The sequence below is a fragment of the Mus caroli genome, chromosome 6, assembly GCF_900094665.2.
Source record: "Mus caroli chromosome 6, CAROLI_EIJ_v1.1, whole genome shotgun sequence".
NCBI classification, from domain to species: Eukaryota; Metazoa; Chordata; class Mammalia; order Rodentia; family Muridae; genus Mus; species Mus caroli.
This window is the reverse complement of record NC_034575.1, coordinates 33,022,164-33,041,656: the sequence shown is the minus strand read 5'-3', so window position 1 is coordinate 33,041,656 and position 19,493 is coordinate 33,022,164. Positions and strand designations below refer to the sequence as shown.

Below are 19,493 nucleotides of genomic sequence, written 5' to 3'. Positions count from 1 at the left end.
CACCAGAAGAGGGCATCAGATCTCATTATGGATGGTTGGGAGCCACCATGTGGTTGCTGGGATTTGAACTCAGGACCTTCGGAAGAGCAGTCAATGCTCTTGACCACTGAGCCATCTCTCCAGCCCACAGAACTATTTTTATAACACTAAATTAATAAATTAGTTTTAGCCCTGGTTGACTTTGCTGGACTTGAGCCCACTATTTTGCTTCAGACTCCCAAGTGCTAGGAATTTTCTTTTAAGTATTTTAGTTTTTAACCACATAGAAGTATAATCCTCTTAGTTTTTACATAATCAAATACCTTAGCATTTCCTGGAATACAAGAAGGCAGAAGCAATAAAAGAATTATCAACCATGTCTACTCCATTTCTATTTCTTTGAGGCCTAAATTAGACAGCAGAAGGACTTTTTAGAGGGCAGAAGCATCAATGGCACTTGCTGTGGAAATGGCTGTTCATCCAGAGCCTGATGTGCCCCTTGCCTTGAATTTGGAGGCTCTCGTATGCTTAGAGTCCCCAGAATTTATGACTTAGAGTCATTTGATTTCATAAAATAAGACATTTCTGGAAGAAAATGATCATGCAATGTTAACATCTCAATGTTTCTACCTTTAAGATCTGCACCAGGGGCAGGTGGATAGAGGCAGCTCTGTCCATTTGTTTACTTACTTGGGTTCTCTCCCAGCTAAAATCATCTGGAAAATGCCCACACAGGCACCCCTCTTGCCTTCCCAGTATTCAGGGTTGGGATCCAGTCTTTCTAAGACATCAAAAGCTTTGGCTGAATAGTAGAACTGGCCCATCTGCACAAAAGAAAGCATGGTGGTAGTATTGACATTTAATCAAAAGGTGGGACAGAAAAAAACATATGTAATAGTGAACAGAACGGGATGAAACAAATGCACAGAAGGTAGCATTTGAGGTAGCAGCTTAGGTACATTTCAATTCCTAGCTAAAACAAAAGAACCACAGTTTAAATGCATAGGTTCATTTACAGCCCCATGCCCTTACTTTCAGTGATAGAGCATTTTGTCTAATACTGTTGACTTATGCTGTCATCAAGACATTTGCTGATTCTTCTAATTCTATTCTACTCTTGTGTGAAACTGATGGCTGTCTTGAATTAGGTATTTTTCAAGTTTTCTCAATACACTACACTAACTGGACCAAATTCAGCTCAAAATCTTTCCCTCATAGTCCTAAATTCTTAGACTGCCTAGGCTGTGACAATTCTAAGCACACAGTGTCTAAATTCATTTTGCAGACATCTATCCCAAAGACTCGACACATTTCCTTAGCCTTATAGAACATACTGAGCACAATTGAAATCTGCTTATGTGGGTTTCCCAAGTTGGCTCTTAAGGCTCTAAATTACTGGGTGATCCTCCTCACTCTGTGGATTTGGTTACTCCTCCAGCCTACTACTCAGTCACTGACAAGTTCCTTAAGGTAATGTAGAGGAATTTTAGTCCGGCAACACAGGTGCTCTGGCAATGGATCACATCCAAAGATGATCTGACCAGAATACAGAGACACCCTGGATCAGAGTATGACCTGGCTGGAATACTGACACGCCCTTAGTGCACACCTCTAATCCCTAATGTGGAAGGTAAGGTTAGTTTGTAGAAGGATGCAGCCATGTTTGAAAATGACAACGAGCTGGGCAGTGGTGGCGCATGCCTTTAATCCCAGCACTTGGGAGGTAGAGGCAGGTGGATTTCTGAGTTCAAGGCCAGCCTGGTCTACAGAGTGAGTTCCAGGACAGCCAGGGCTACACAGAGAAACCCTGTCTCGAAAAAAAAAAAAAAACCCAAAAAACAAAACAAAACAAAAACCCAATTGAGAGGCAGACAAAGTAAATCAGAGAAAGATTTAACAATGAGTCAGAGAGGATATGCCCAACTCTCACAAGAACAGTACAGAAATGAGAAGCTACTGAAGATCGGTGCAGGGAGAAAGAATGAGCTAGACACAGGCCGTGTAGTGTGTGTGTGTGGCAGGGAAAGTTTTATGGGTTGCAGAGAGAACAAGCTAGATACAGGTGAAGACATAGTGAGCCAGTGAGTGAAAAGGATCCAGAAGATTAGGACATATTGCCAAAGTTAGTATGAGGCCAAGCAGAGCAATTCAGTCAGAAGCTGAGAGAAGTCAGATTGAGTCAGTTAACTTGGTAGGTTAGATTGTATGGAGGCTAGAAGCTTCCAGGCCCATACAACCCCTTATCATGTCTTTCTGCCTACTTTCCAAGTGTTCTTCCTCTTCTCAGGGTCTTTGCATTTCTTCACAGTATGTAAGCCAGCACATATATAGAGTGGTATGTGAGAATGCACAGCTTACTTTGTATGAATACCAATGGATCAACCACCCAGGTCCACATGCTATGGCAAAACAAAATCTTCTGGCAGATCCCTTCTAATAGCTCACCAGTCTCTAGAATTATTTAGTTGATGCCATGTGGCGCTGGTCCTCAATTTTCCCTTTCCTGTCACCCAAACTCACCTTGTAACAGTCATTGGCAATGAGCTGTAAGAGGCTGAAAGACTCGCCAGAGGTTTCCATCTTGAGATAAAGTTCCCAAGCTAGTCTTGGTTTCTTATTCATAATATCTGTAAAAGGACACGGTTGTGTTAGTGTTTTTTATGATACTTCCTCAGGATATTAACCAAAGATGTTCTTAAACTCCAGCCTTGAGCCTCTCAAGTGATGGAATTATAAGAGTGTGCCATTTTTTAAACTTAATTTTGTGTGTGTGTGTGTGTGTTTGTGCCAAGGAGGTCAAAAGAGGACACTGGACCCTCTGGAGCTGGAGTAACAGGAGGCTGTGAGCTGCCTGGATCCAAATTCTGTTTTTCTGCAAGATCATTCAGCATTCTTTTTTTTAAAAAAGATTTTTTTAAAGAATTTATTTATTTATTATATATAAGTACACTGGCTGTCTTCAGACACACCAGAAGAGGGCATCAGATCTCATTACAGATGGTTGTGAGCCACCATGTGGTTGCTGGGATTTGAATTCTGGAAGAGCAGTCAGTGCTCATAACTGCTAAGTCATCTCTCTAGCCATAAAGATTTATTTATTTTATGTAGATGAGTATGCTGTAGCTGTCTTCAGACATACCAGATGAAGTCATTGGATCCCATTACAGGTGGTTGTGAGTCCCCATGTGGTTGCTGGAATTGAACTGAGGACCTCTGAAAGAGCAGTCAGTTTTTTAACCACTGAGCCATCTCTCCAGCCCCCCAACCTGTACTCTTAACCACGGAGCCATCAATCACTTTAGCCCCCAGGCTTAAGCTTTTTAAATATATAAGAAATAACTCCTGCACTATGCCATTCTATGGACTTGGGCTTACATACAAAATACTTGTAAAGTAACTCTCATATGGAGAGCTTGTAATGCTGCCATCTAACTGGTTTCTTACCAGAATTGGGTCAAACCTAACATATTTAAGATTTACATACTTATCTTTTAGACTGAGTTAAGTTCTAAAAGTTCCCACTTTGTTAAAGGGTATAGTCACTATTCATTCAATTCTGCTCATAGTTCCATCCTCATAGAATCTAACTGCTAACCAAGTGCTATGGTCCACGCCTGGAATTCCAGCTTTTGGGAGATGAAAGCAATGGGATCCAGAAGTTTAAGGCTAACCTGGGATATAGAGTGAGACTTTGCCTCAAAATACTACCGGCACCATCAGCAAAGAGAAGAATATGCAATTGCTAAAATGTTCCTGTGACTATCAAAACATATTGACCATTTTAAAGACAGCTTTAAAATTTTTACTCATTGTATGTGTGTGTTGTGTGTTTGGGAAGGAGGGGCCTATGCCAGGGTGCATGTATGATGGCCAGGGAATAAATATCTGTTCTCTTCTTCTACCTTTATGTGGTTTCCAGGAGACAAGTGCTTGCTTGAGTCATCCCAGCAGCCCCTGGTGCATATTTTAAATCTGACTGGATTGTAACAAGTCTATGCAAGGGACTACACAGGCACAGGCCTGATACTTGTGCCCAGGTGAGGCAACATATACAGACCTAAACCCCCACCTCTTTTCTTCACTGTCATGCTTCCCCTATTTAATATCGAATTTTAACTTAGTGAATCACCTCTATTGTGCCCTGTTATTTTTTTAATTTTGTTTGTTTGTTTGTTTGTTTGTTTGAGACGGTTTCTCTGTAGCCTTATTTATTTATTTATTTATTTATTTATTTATTTATTTATTTATTTATTTTGAGACGGTTTCTCTGTAGCTTTAGCTGTCCTGGAACTCAATTGATAGACCAGATGGTCCTTGAACCACAGAGACTGCCTGCCTCTACCTCCCAAAATGCTGGGATTAAATGTGTATGCTCACACTACCCTGCTTATTTTTTATTATATTTTTCACAGAATCAACTAACCTAGATTCATAGAGGCGCACAGAGACTGAAATGGAAATCAGGGAGCCTGCATGGGTCTAACCTAGGACCTCTGCATATATGTTATGGTTGTATAACTTAGTCTTCTTGTGGGACTCCTGCCAGTGCGAGTAGGGGCTGTCCCAGAATCCTTTGTCTGCTTTGGGACTCTTTTCCTCCTACTGAGTTACCTTATCCAGCCTTAATATGAGGGGAGTTGCCTAGTCTTATGGGAGCTGTCTAATGTAGATGCTGGAAACCAATCAAGTCCTCTGGAAGTGCAGTGAACACTCTTGAGCATCAAACCATCTCTCTAGCCCAGATTAGCTAAAAAAAACAAAACCAAAGAACAAACCCTAAAGCAACAAAAACCACAAAAAATTTCATTCTGTAGCCCTGGATGGTAGAACTCAATATGTAAACTAGGATAGCTTTGAACTCACAAAGATATGGTTCCCTATGTCTCTCAACCATTCAGTATCTCAGACTGACGACCACAAACTCATCATGCAGCCAAAACTCACTATGCAGCCAAGGAGATGGCCTTGCACGTCTGATCTTTCTGACTTCTGCTGAAGTAGTGCTAGGTTTTTTTATTTTATTTATTTTTGTTTAAATTTTTTTTAATTGGCATTTTCAAAGACCATAAGAAGACCTATAGTTAAGGCTCTCCTAGTGTCAGCCTCCTGAAGGCTACTTAGTATTGTTTTAGGCTATCTGATATGGGTTCATTCTGCCACAGCTGGAGATGACTTATCTCCTCTTTGTTTTATTGTTCATGCTTTGTTTACTTTTCCCTCTGACATTTTTCCGTTGCTCAGACTACTCACTAGTCTTCCTTGTTTACTTCCCTCTGTCCCACCATTAGTAACTAGTATCTTGGAACACAATGTACTACTTTTGTCTCTTTATGCCACTACAATTATTGGCGTTGAAGAGGCGGTTGCTTTTCATGATAGGCATATCCATAGGTTAGAGTTGTTTCTTCAGTTGCATTCAACCTTAGAGCAGAGCTAGAGAGTAACCATCTGGTCTATATAAAGTGAGTTCCAAGACAGCCCGAGCAACATAGTGAGACCCTGTTTCAAAACAGAGCAAAACAAAACTTGACATTGTCATGCCTCCCCAGGGACTTCATTCACAGAGTGTACACACCCATTCACATAAAAGAAAAATAAAGGTAAAAAAAGACATAAATTGTTTAAAACTGAAATTAATGTCAAAATAAAATATGAAAAGGATTCATAAAAAGAAATACTGATAAAACTTAACTTGAAATTTTATAAGTGAAAAATTCAGTAAGTCATACAAAAATTCAGTGGAAAGCCTCACCAATGGAAAGGACCAAGTGGAAGACAGTATCAGGAGTGGGGGAGAACTCAGGTGAGTTAGGATAGCTACTCTCAGTTATCAACTTGACTATATGGAATCAACTAAAACCCAAGCTTCTGGCCATGCCTATAAGGCATTCTCTTTCTCTCTCTCTCTCTCTCTTTTTTTTTTTTTTTAATTGGGTATTTATTTCATTTACATTTCCAATGCTATCCCAAAAGTCCCCTACACGCTCCCCCACCTACTCTCCCAAGGCATTCTCTTATTTAGATTATTTGAGGCCAGAAGACCCACACTAGATGTAGGCCATGCCTTCAGGTGCAGCCTATGTAAAAGAAAGCATTTGCTTTTCTTTACCTGCTTGTCCTCACTCTCACAGACAAGGCCATCTGTCCCATTGCTGAAGCATTCCTTTGTCCTGTATTAGAACTAACTTCTTGGGGCTGGAGAGATGGCTGTTCTTCCAGAGGCCCTGAGTTCAATTCCCAGCAACCACATGGTGGCTCACAGCCATCTGTAATGAGATCTGATGCCCTCTTCTGGTGTGTCTGANGGCAGCTACGGTGTACTCATATAAAATAAATAAATGAATCTTAAAAGGCAAATAAACAAAAAACCCCTAACTTCTTTGGGATTCCAATGTAGATTAAAGACCATCAGCTTTCCAGGAATTCTCTAGGGCTCCAGTGCCAGGTTGGGAGAATGCTGAGATAGCCATGCTTGAGGACAAAACAACCACCAGATTTGGAGCATTTCCATCATAAACAGTCATTGTTGGAATACCTGGACTCTACCCTGTAAGTTGTTATAGCAAGTCTTGTGTGTGTGTGTGTGTGTGTGTGTGCATTCTCTCAGTTCTGTTTTGTTAAAGAACTATGATTAATATAGTGAACATTCATATAACAATAAAAAGTATTAATGGAAGATGAAAACTGAAACATATGGGACATAATTAAAAGACTTAATAATGATCCCCGGGCATAAAATGGAGACAATAAAGACAAAGGAACAAGCCCATGGAGCTCTAAAAAATCAGTTATGAAAAAAGGGAGTTATATACTCCTTCACTACAAAATTTTATTTTGAATTTTTGGACCTTGAATGCCAAGGGACTCTCTGCTTACAACTGTTAGAAGAATTAGATCATGCTCTGACAAGGATGGTTAAGCTGATGATCATTGCTGGTGATATTGCTTTCATAACACTTCCTGCCAGTACTACTATTTCTGCTTTTGCTTTAGCACAAGACATCTAGTTTTGTTAATCATCTTGTAGAAAATGTAACCAATGCCCTGAGCATACAAGAGGATTTAGATAGACAGCTAGAACAAAGAATTTATGTAACAAAAGATATGATACATTACAGACCATGGGAGGTGAGGTACTAGGAATGAGAATCGGAAGCCATTTGGAAGGTCATGCTCAGTATCTATGGATCTGTATAACTCCAAAAATGTATAATGAGAGTCAATCTAACTGGACCAGAGTAAAAAGGCACCTTCAAGGTATATGGCATAATACTAATACTACTTTAGATTATTAATCCTACAAAGGAAGTTGCAAATTTAAGAAATGTAAAGCCTTTGTCTTTTGATGCTGCTAGTACTGCAAATAATATTTTAAAAATTTTACAGGCCATTTTTCCTTTATGGTCCTTGTTTACATCGCTCTTATAGGGTATAGCAGGACTTGGCTTTATGATCCTTTTAATGGCATGTCTATTACCTGTTCTATTGAGAGGAATCATCAGAGCTTTTACAGATGTCAGTGCAGAGTTACATAAATGCAAGCTCCAATGTTTTTCCTAGCAGAAATTGGTAGTCATGACAGGTAAGATTGTCTTGAAAACCTTCTCAACCTAAAACAGACCATGAATACAGATTATTCATGTACCAATGATGGGTTTTCAGATGGAAATCTAAGACAGGCACAGCTTTCTGCCCCAGGACTGATAAGGTTTGAGGCTCTTATAGATAAAAAAGACAAAGTTTTCTCCGAGGTGGATCAACCCAAGACAGGGCAGGAATGCTAGGATTCATGAAGGTAAGGTCCATACTTCTTGAGGGGATGCCTAGGACAGGCAGAGTCATGGTGCACCAATAGCTGAGACAGCTTTGGCTTTATAGATAAAAAGGGGACATGAGGGGAGCACATCAGAGGTAACTTTGGCTGACTTCTTGCTTGTGATGAATAAGTCTACTGACATCTCTCTTTGTTTTTAGTTAAGACATGCAATTATATCCTGTCAAGTTCCTCTGCTTACACATATGTCCTTGAGAGACTGTCCAAGCCTAAAGGAAATAGCCTTAGTCAAACATAAATACTGTGTACACATAAACTCGACATGTAAGCATTTGTGGTAAGCATTGTAAACATGTAAACATGTAAGCATTGTAAACATGTAAGCATTGTTTAACTTCTGGGAATTGGTCATGCTTTCTGTCGCTTGTCTTTAACAGACACTGAGAAAATACACTTGTTGCTGGCATGGTATTGACCAGCAGCCCTCCCATATCTGTTTCTTGCATCTTCTTTCTGCCTTTCTTATAATCATTCCCCCAGGTGTGGTTCCCAAGTTGACTGACTGGCTGGCTGGCTCCAGCAAAGCTTTTAGAACACCAAGAAGACAGGACCAGAAAATAAGCTCCTAAGTTACTAAGTCCTAATTGATGAAGTCCTAAATTATAGTGAAAACACTAAGCATTACAGAGCCCAAAGAAACTTTAGACGTTTCAAGGGAGAAGCATGAAGTTACCTGTAAGCACAACTTCATCAAACAAGAGAACATTTTGCAACAGACAATCTAAAAGTCAGAAATCCATGGCATGACATATTTCAAATTCTCAAAGATAATTACCAACTCAGATTACTATACTTAGCAAAGCTATGCTTATAAGTGAAGAAAAGTTTGCCATGGTAGTTTATGTCCACTATAACAAAACTATAGAAGAAGGTTAAAGAGTCATACACACTGAAAAGAAACATGTACACCCATGAAGGTAAGGAAAGAACAAACCATAGCAGCATAGTGAATAAGCAAAAGAGAAAATCTAGCCAGGCGGTGGTGGTGCACACCTTTAATCCCAGCACTTGGGAGGCAGAGGCAGGCAGATTTCTGAGTTCGAGCCCAGTCTGGTCTACAAAGTGAGTTCCAGGTCAGCCAGGGCTACACAGAGAAACCCTGTCTCAAAAAAACAAAAAACAAAAAACAACAAAAAAAAGAGAGAGAGAGAGAGAGAGAGGGAAAATCTACAGTGAGCATTACATTAAATGGGGAAACTCAAAGACTTTCAAGTAAAACCAGGAATAATACAAGGAGTCCATTTTCTCCACCTTTTAAAACTTTCACCAATCTTATTCAATATAGTCCTTGAAGTCTTAGCTAGAGCAATAAAGCAAGAGAAACAAAGAAATAAAAGAGTAGTCAAATTATCCCTACTTGCAGACTTAAGATTTTATACTTTGGAAACCCTAAAAATTCTCCCAGAAAACTTTTAAAACTAATGAACACTTTCTACAAAGTATCAGTATATAAAAATCAGCAGGGAAAAAACAATCGTCGTTCTGTTTACCAATAATAAACTTGCCAGGAAAGGAATCAGGAAAATAATCTCATTTATAGTACTTTAAAGACAACACAACAATGATTTGAAATAAACCTAACTATGGAAGGAAGAGACCTAGACAATGAAAATTTAAACACACACACACACACACACACACACACACACACACCCCACTAGAAAAATGGAAGAGTGACTGTAGTCATGAGTCAGCTAAATAAAAACAGCTTCACTTCCAAAAACAATATACAGACTACAGACTCAAAGACACTGCCACAGAAGTTCCAATGGTGTTCCTTACAGAGACATAAAAAATGCTAAAATTCACATGTAAATATGAAAAGGTATAATACAAAATCAGACATATAACTCAATAGAATAGAATACATAACCCACAATTAAATCTGTATGGTTAGGGCCACCTGAATTTGACAAGGGTTTCAAAACATAAATTGGGGAAAATATAGCCTTTTCAAAACACAGTGCTGAGGATAGTGGATAGCCACACACAAGAGTGGAATTAGATCCCTATCTTTCACTCTATTTAAAACTATGGGTCAAAGGCCTTAACCTAAGACCTGAAAATCTAAACTGCTGGAAGAAACCCTGGGGAAAAACTCCCAACTTACAGGCTTAGCCAAGGCCCTTCTCAAAAGCACTCCAATAGCCTAATAATCATAACTGAGGCCAGAATTTAATAAATGGAGTTATTTATGAAACTTAAGAAATGCATTAAAAAGCTTCTGTGCTTCTGTGGGACTGGAGAGATGGCTCCACAGTTAAGAGCACTGACTGCTCTTCCAGGTCCTGAGTTCAATTCCCAGCAACCACATGGTGGCTCACAACCATCTGTAATGAGACCTGATGCCCTCTTCTGGTGTGTGTAAAGACAGCAACAGTGTACTATACATAAAATAAATTTTTTAAAAAAGTTTCTGTGTAGTTTGGAAAACATCTAATGAAGCAGCCTACAGAAAGGGCAAAAATATTGGTTTAGCTATATCTGGTGTAAAAAGCTCCCAAGACCTAAAATACCAAAATTTTAATAATAATAATAATAGGTGATTAATAATAATAGGTAATAATCAGTAATAGATAATAATAGGTAATAAAATTAACAGTCCTTAGAATATAAAATATAATGACCAATAAACATATGAAAATGTTCAACATCCTTAGCAGTCAGGGAAATGAAAATTGAACCACATGAGATTCCATGTCTTCCCAGTCAGAATGGTTACCTAACAAATAAGTACTGCAGAGTGTGGAGAGAAGGGAGCCTTTATACACTACTGGTGGGAATACACATCACTCCAATAGGTGCAACCGTGAAAGCTCCACAAAACCTCTAAATAGTGGGGTGTGTTTATAGAGTGGTATAGCACTCACCTCCCATGCACAAGATTCCAGGTTTGAGCCCTAGCACCACAAAACAACAAAGCAAGACTATCTAAAATAGAACTAGACTATGATTCTAGGTCTTCACACCGTGGACACTTGTATATTCATGTTTATTCTGCACAATACATTATAATCAAGCTAGGGAATTAGCCCACATGCCCTCCAACATATGAATAGATCACACACACACACACACACACACCCTGGATATAAAGAACAATTAAATTATACATGTACAACTTGAGACTATCATATTAACTTATGAAAACTTAGACAAATACATTCTCTCATTGTGGGTCCCAGATCTTATACAGCTTCACAAGTCCATTTCTCCTTATGATACAAAAGCTGGAGAGAGACGGGGATGGAGTAGAAATGGTAGAAATGAGGTAGAAATGGTCAAGTGCATGATAAACCTGACGTTGTCTTGATGAAACCTTGCACTATGTACAATGAATGTATGTAAAAAACCGAGAATTAAAGGTTATCAGTGAACAAAAATTATACTCTGACATGTTGCCACCTTTCAGGCTTAAAAAATGAAAAGGCAACATCAACGTGGCAGCATCATTCCTCCAGTGACACTGCAGAGTCTGGAAGCTTTAATAAAGCTAAAACCTGACATCTTTCTGCAGTAGCAGTGGTATGTCAGTGTGGAATGATGGAACTAATCACGGGCAGTTACACATCACATTCACAGGGCAGCTCTTGCTGAAGAGCATAAATAACCCTCAATCAGTGTCTACCAATCCTACAGAGAACAAAGAAGTGTAGAAAATGCTTAACGTAATTCCCAAACAGATTCCATGATAGAAAGAAAACTAGAACTCATGTCATGATGTTGAAGAAGGAAACTTACAGCAGCGAGCTAACCAGCTAAGATAAATGTAATCATTTTTCAGTTTCTCACTTTGGATCAAGAGGAAAACCTATGAGAGAAAACAAATAAACATGAGGCAGAGTATACAATAAAAATGGACATTATCAACTATCCAGGATGCTGATACTGTATCCTTATAGTTTAATAGGAAAACTGAAGCACTAAAGGAAAACATTAATGATTATAAAATCTACTGTTTATCGATAATATATTTTTAAAATCTTTTTATTTATGGGCATGCATGTGAACCTGCTGAGTGTATATACACCATGAGCATGCAAAAGCCCACGGAGGACAGAAGAGGGTATCAGATGCCCTGGAATTTGGATTGTAGGCAGTTAAAAGCCACCACATAGGTGCTGGGAACTAAACCCTAGTCTCCTCAAAATCAGTAAGTGCTCTTAATAAGCTGAGCCAACTCTCCAGGTTGATAATGTACTTTTTAATGTAAACTATAATGAAACAAATTATTTATTTACTCTGTGTATGTGTTTGTGTGCACATGTGTGTGCGTGTGCATGAGAGAACATGGTACATGTGTGACATGATGTACATTTATTTGGAGGTCAGAGGGCGGCATTCAGAAGTTGGTTCTTGCTGCTGCAGTGCTCTATATTGGAGGCTAGTTGGCCTGCACCTTGCAGGCAGTTCTCCTGTTCCTGTCTCCCATTTACAAGAGTTCTACCACAGCCAGGGTTTTAAGTAGGTTCTAGGGATGACCTTGGGTCATCAGGTTTATTATGTAGCCACCTCGCTGGACTCCTGTTATTTGAGGCTGGCTAGTCTATTACTAAGTGCTGGGTTTATTGGAATAGGGTACTAGTCCCTAGCTAAATCAACCTTTAATAGTTCTTTACTCTTTACCATTTTATTTTAGTGAGAAGAATCTAAAGAGCAGGGCATGGTGGCACACGTCTTTAATCCCAGCACTTGGGAGGCAGAGGCAGGCGGATTTCTGAGTTCGAGGCTAGCCTGGTTTAAGTTCCAGGACAGCAAGGTTTCTATACAGAGAAACCCTGTCTCGAAAAAACAAAAAACAAAACCAAAAAACAAACAAACAAAGAATCTAAGGATGCTTTTAGATATGATCATTCAAATGTCTTTGAAAGCAGGCACCCTAATATTTGTCATCATTTTTTTTGGGGGGGGGGGTCCAGACAGGGTTTCTCTGTGTAGCCCTGGCTGTCCTGGAACTCAGAAATCTGCCTGCCTCTGCCTCCCAAGTGCTGGGATTAAAGGCGTGCGCCACCACCGCCCGGCTTGTCATCATTTTAAAGAGAGAAAAAAGGCAGGTACTCACCTCTTCACCCTCACTGGTATTGCCTGTTGCAGCTTTGGCTTGGGCATAATTAAAGTTAAAGATGTCATCATTATAGAAGTAACTCTGAAAAATGTACCAAGAACAGGCCACACTAAATATTAACATGTAAAATGTAAAATCATCAGCTCTGCTAAACAATCTTCTTCCTCCCTCCCTCCTCGCTCTTTCTTTCTTTCTTTCTTTCTTTCTTTCTTTCTTTCTTTCTTTCTTTCTTTCTTTCTTTCTTTCTCTTTCTTATAGTTCATTATTACTGGGCATGATGTCCCCCACCTTTAATCCCAGCACTCAAGAGGCAGAAGCAGACAGAGATCTCTGGGAGTTGAGGACAGCCTGCTCTACATGGTGAATTCCAGGCCAGCCAGGGTAACATAGTGAGACAAAAAATAAATCAGTGTGTGTGTGTGCACACGCATGTATGTGTGTGTACATATGTGATGTGTGTGCAACTGTGCATGTGGAGGTCAAAGGACAATTTTGTGGTTCAGCTCTAGCTCTTTCCTTCTGCCTTTACCTAAGTTCTTGAATTGAACTCAAGCCACCATGCTTCTCTCTCTCTCTCTCTCTCTCTCTCTCTCTCTCTCTCTCTCTCTCTCTCTCCCTCCCTCCCTCCCTCCCTCTCTCCTTTTCTTTTTTTTTTCTTTTTGCTGCCCCCATAGAAATAATCTTGATGAATTAAGCCAGGTGTGGCATACATCTTTAATCCCCAAATTTGGGAGGCAGAGGCAGGTGTATGTCTGAGTTTGAGGCTAGCCTGGTCTATAGAGTGAGTTCCATGACAGCCAGAACAATACAGGAAAACCCTGTCTTAAAAGATAAAAGAATTAGATTAATTCCTTGATGTCATCAATACTACCAGAGAAGAGAGGCTATATATTATAACTTTTTGGTGGGGGAGAAGTAAGTGTGATTGGCCTAGAATTCTTTTTTTTTGTTTTGACACAGTCTCACTACATAGTTTTGGCCAACTGGAACTCTACAGAGGCTGGCCTTGAACTCACAGAGATCAACTTGCCTTTGCCTCTGCTTCCTGAGTGCTGAGATTAAAGGCATATACCAGCACATCCAATTGGGCTTCAAACTCATAATTCTCCTGCCTAAGCCATCATTTCTATTTAACACTGCATGTAAAGTGTGTCACATATAACGTCACATAGATAACTCATACTGACCTTAAAAGAGTTGAGGTAAATCAAGACATCATCAAATTGTTTAAGTAGGAAGAAACAAGAAGCCATGCACTGCCTTCCTGGTATTGTATCTAAAACGGGATTGAGAAAAGGGGGAAGAAACCATGGAAATTCATGAAACCAGAAGGTGTCTTTAGTTAAAATTAAGTCACTGTAGAATTTAGAAATAGGAGCATAGCTGGACATGGTGACACACACTTTTAATCCCAGCACCAGGAGGCAAAGGCAGGTTGATCTCTGTGGGTTCAAAGCCAGCCTCCTTTATATAGTGAGTTCCAGGACAGCCAGGGCTATATTGTGAAATCCTGTCTAAAGTAAAACACTGAATCTTAGGAGCTCTTTCTAATTCCTGATTCTGAAACTGTACATTCTGCTGGCCCTCAGCTCTCGTGTCAATCCACAGAGTACATAAGAAACATATCTCCTGCAAGTATACTGATTTTGGTAGTCCCTAGACTGCCTTTATGAGACTTTGGTTTATGTAACTCTAATACCTCAACTCAATGTGGTCAAGTCTCCATAGTTACCTGTCCAATACAACCTACCGCCTCCGAGCTCCAGCAGAGAAATTACGTGCCATGAAGGTACCTGATTCTGACCTGGTCCAGCACTTATCTCTGATATTACACTTCTATTTGAGATAGCAGATGCTAGTATGACACCCCCATCCACACCCACGGCATTCTGAAGACTCCGTACTTTTCTGTTCAATGTTTATCATAGTCTGGTATGCTCCATGATCTCTTCTGTATTATGTTCAAGGTCTGTCTGTCCCACTACACTGTAAGCCCCACAAGGGCAGGGATTCTTGTTTTATTTGTTGCTACATTTCCAAAGCTTTAGTAAGTTTTTGTTGTACAAATCAAAAAATAAAGGAAATACTATTGAATAAATAGTGTTGGTGAAACTCTTGTGAATCTCCAGAAGTAATTTTTAAGAAGTTAACAATCAGTTCAGCAAGCACACTTTTTTGCTATGTAGACTAGCCTGGCCCGGAGCCCACCCACGGAGATTCACCTGCCTCTGTCCCCAAAGTGCTAAAGACATGTGCCACCCCTGCAGATTTACATTTTTTTGTTTTGTCTTGTTTTTTGTTTTTCAAGACAGGGTTTCTCTGTGTAGCCCTGGCTGTCCTGGAACTCACTTTGTAGACCAGGCTGGCCTCAAACTCAGAAATCCCTGCCTCTGCCTCCGAATGCTGGAATTAAAGGCGTGCACCACCACATCCAGCTACATTTTTTAATAGAAAAAAAGAGAGAACAAGAGAAACTTAGTGTGGTGGCATATGCCTGTAATCCCAGGACTTAAATTTTATCTATTTTCCCTCTCTTCCTCCCACTCTCCCTCCCAGCACTCTGTCTCTTTTTAAAGAGTTTATTTTTATTTATGTGTATGTGTGCAGATGCCCACAGAAGCTTGAAGAGGGTATGAGGTTCCCTGAACCGAACCTAGAGTAACAGCTAGTTGTGAGTGCTGGGAACCAAATTCTGGCCCTCTGCAAGAGTAATACATGCTCCTAACCACTGAGCCATTCCTCTTTCTCTCTTTTTTAATGATTCATTTTTTTTAACATTTCAAGTGTATTTTATTACATTTTGTATACATTTGAATTGCATCTGAGTGTGGCCATCAATCTGCCTTGGTGGGCATGCAGAGGTCAGAGGACAAGTTGTAAAAGTTGCTTCTCCCTTTCTATCATGTGGAGTGTGGCGAAAAAACTCAGGTCCTGAGGTAGACATTTGTCCTTACCTACTGACTCAGCTCACTGGCCATTATTATTATTATTAATCATTTTATTCATTTACATTTCAAATGATATTCCCTTTCTCGATTACCCTTCCACAACTCCCCTCCCATCACCCCTTCCCTCTCCCCTTTGCCTCTAAGAGGGTGTCCTTTGCTCATCCACCCATTCCTGCCTCACCCCTCTAGCATCCCTCTATGCTGGGGCATCAAGCCTCCTTCCCCGCCAATTAATACCAGATAAGACTGGCCCTTAGTTTTAATTTTTCCTTTTTTATGTGCGTGACAAATGTGTGTATATGTATGATGTGCATGCATGTTTATCTGTGTACAGGTGTATGTACAATGAACAACCTTACATGTTCCATGCCTTCTACCTTGTTTGAGTCAGACTCTCTTGCAGTTTGCCCATATATGTCAGGCTAGCTGCCCAGTAAACTTGTGGGGATTCTCCAGGCTCCCCCTCCCATCTCGCATCAGGAACACTGGGATTACAGATGCTCACTGCCCTATCTCTATGGGAACTTGTTATCCAGACTCAGGCCCACATGCTGATAAGTGCTTACCACGGAGCCTTCGCCTCAGTCTGGGTTTTTTTTTCTTTTTCTTTTCCTTTTCCTTTTCCTTTTTCTTTTTTTCTCTTGTTTTTGTTTTTGTTTTTTCAAGACAGGGTTTCTCTGTATAGCCCTGGCTGACCTGGAACTCACTTTGTAGACCAGGCTGGCCTTGAACTCAGAAATCCACCTGCCTCTAACTCCCAAGTGCTGGGATTAAAGGCCTGCGCCACCATGCCCGGCTGGGATTATTTCTATAATCAACAAAATATGCTCTGAAGTCAGGCTTTGCTGTGGTGCTTGCCTGTAATCACAGTACTCGGGAGCCAGAGGCAAGATGATCATAAGTTCAAAGTTAACCTGGGAGTGAGTTCCAGGCCAGCTAAGGATACACAATGTGATCTCAAGACCCTGTCTCAGAAAACAAAACAACAAAAAGTGAAATTTAAAGGCAAATGACCCCCTGGGGGGTGGGGACGCGACTGTAACATGCCAGAATGTAAATATATATGGAGTTGTTAAAAATTCCATAAGATCATTTCACATTAAAACTAATCTATATTTACAACTTTTAGGAATAAGAAGAAATTTTATTCCTATTTATTCCCACATCGCTCTTTTAAAAATTGTACTTATATATTTTTTGCATGTAGTAGTGCTTTGCTTAAACATATGTCTGTTTATCACGTGTGCCTGGTTCCCATGGAGGCCAGAAGACATCAGTTTCTTAGGAGTGGCGTTACACACAGTTGTGAGTTGTCCTGTGGGTGTTGGGAGTTGAATTCAGGTTCTCTGTAAGAGCAAACAGTGCTCTTAGCTGACGAGCCATTTCTCTAATCTCATATCCATTTTTTAAAACAGTTATTTGTATTTTACGTATGTGCACATGTGAATGCAGGGGCCTGTGGAGGCCAGAAGGGAATACTGGATCCCCTGGAGCTGGGCTTATAGGCGGTGGTGAACCACCTGATGTGGGTACTGGGAACTGACCTTGACTCCTCTGGAAAAGCAGCAGATGTTCTTAAACACTGACCATCTCTCTAGCCCTCTCTTATCCTCTTTCACTGGTATGTTCAAAAGGGAAAATGCTGATATTTTCTCTTATTGTTGTGTTTATTTGTGTGTGTGTGTGTGTGTGTGTGTGTGTGTGTGTGTGTGCGTGTGATTGTTGCAACAGGGTCTCCTGTGACCCAGGCTATCCTTCACTGTGGGGCTAAGGATTCTTTGAACTTCTAATGGTATTGTTTCTATTTCCCGAGGGCTAGAATTATAGGTACCACCTATGATATTTACTTAATGTGGTACTAAGGGATCAAACCCAAGGCTTTCCAAGTGCCAGTTGATCAAACTACAAAATGAGCTACATCCTCAGCCTTCCTCTCCAATTTCTAACTTGTTGCTTCATAACAAGAAGCATAACATATATCTCTAGATATGCAGACTCCACCAGTCAATATTGTCCAACTGCAAATATGAACTGTGTTCAAAAGGACAGATCATAGACATACCACATTCACTAGCTGATCCTCCTACCAACTGGAAAAACTGCTGGGCAATTTTCATATGATCCCTCTGCAAAACAGAACAGAACTCTTAGAGAGGCAGCAGGCACAAATATTTTATTTATATTGTACTTATGACTGTAATGCATTTTCTGCGTGTCATTTAACACATATCCTTGTTTTATATCATGCTCAAGTTCCTATTAGCACAGTACCTAGAAAATTACAATCTAGAATTGTGTGAACACAAGTAGAACCAGTTAGAGAAGAAAACTCTAACCTCAAAATTCCACTCTAAAATCCGTGAATTAAGTAAATTTACACATTCAACAAATATGTAACTCTGTCTGAACTTTGGAAAGGTGCTATAGACAGAACAAGGATTACTTATTAGACTCACTCGTCTCAGCAGTAAGTATTTGCTGCCTACCTATATGAAGGCACTCAGAGAGGAAAGGTTTATTTATTGTATCCTTTGTTTCATGAAGAACTTACTACATTAACGTGGATAAGAGCCTTAGCTTATCCACCCATCTGTTTGCGTGCCCACCTGTCTGCCTGCTGCTGAGAAAGGGTCACACTGTGTAACCTGGGCCGTTGAATAGCTTTGGCCTCCCAAGTGCTATAGTTATAGGTGTGGACCATGCCCAACAGCAGCCTGACCTTCAACTGCTTTTATACTTGTAAGATGCTTTTTAAACCAAACACTGGGGAGACTGAGGCAGAAAGATTGAAGATTTCTGTGAGTTCAAGGCCATCCTGAGGATATGGTATATGAGACCCTAACTAGAGAAATCAAAATTAAAACAAAACAAACAAAGAACAACAACAATAAAAAAAAATTGGCCAGGCAGTGGTGGCACATACCTTGATCCCAGAACTTGGGAGGTAGAGGCAGGCAGATCTTCTAGGTCAGCCTGGTCCCATGCAGAAGGGTTTGATCCCTAGCACCCCTACCCAAACACTAAGGGAAAAGGGCCTTCAAAAGAAGCCAGTGAGTGTAAGCTTGTTAGTTGTTGCCCATCAGTATCTACTGTGGTCTTTACATAGCTAGAACTTTGCCAAATATAGATTATCATGATTTCATACTCACTGAACCCATTTCCTGGCCAAGGGCTGCATTGACAACTCCCTTGAGGATATACTCCTGGGAAAACACAATCACACCAATCACAGTTACATGGGCTTTCTTGTTAGCCCCTTGCACCAACTCTACTTCATATGCTGGCTCGCTTTTCTCTGCTCTATCCTGGCTTATGGAAGAATGAGGAGTCTGGTCTACGTCTAGAGGGCAAGTGCCCATACAGCAGAGTTCATCATTGTAAAAGCCCAGTCTCAAGCAGAAATAATTCAGTGAGAGGCTGGAGTTTGTTGTTGGCAAAGGGCTTGCCATGAGGACCCTAGTTCAATCCCCAGGACCCATGTAAAAAGACACTTGTCATTCCAGCGCTGGGGAGGTGAAAATAGGCAGATTCCTGGGGCCTGATAGGCCAGATAGCCCGGCTTCGTTCATTTATTCAGAGCCGGGCATGGGGGCGCACACCTTTAATCCCAGCACTCGGGAGGCAGAGGCAGGCGGATTTCTGAGTTCGAGGCCAGCCTGGTCTACAA

At 40.4% G+C, this 19,493-nt stretch overlaps 1 protein-coding gene across 1 annotated transcript in view; it reads right to left on the bottom strand.

Annotated features, from left to right (window-relative positions):
• Window positions 1–19,493, bottom strand: part of Ttc26 (tetratricopeptide repeat domain 26) — a 42,922-nt gene that overhangs the window by 1,496 nt on the left and 21,933 nt on the right. The window contains exons 11-17 of the mRNA XM_021164800.2: window positions 18,976–19,029; window positions 17,889–17,952; window positions 14,066–14,154; window positions 12,876–12,959; window positions 11,555–11,624; window positions 2,500–2,606; window positions 670–803 (exon numbers count right to left, since the gene is read on the bottom strand). Coding sequence (XP_021020459.1) covers window positions 670–803; window positions 2,500–2,606; window positions 11,555–11,624; window positions 12,876–12,959; window positions 14,066–14,154; window positions 17,889–17,952; window positions 18,976–19,029 — 602 coding nt within the window. The remainder of the gene's footprint in view (window positions 1–669; window positions 804–2,499; window positions 2,607–11,554; window positions 11,625–12,875; window positions 12,960–14,065; window positions 14,155–17,888; window positions 17,953–18,975; window positions 19,030–19,493) is intronic.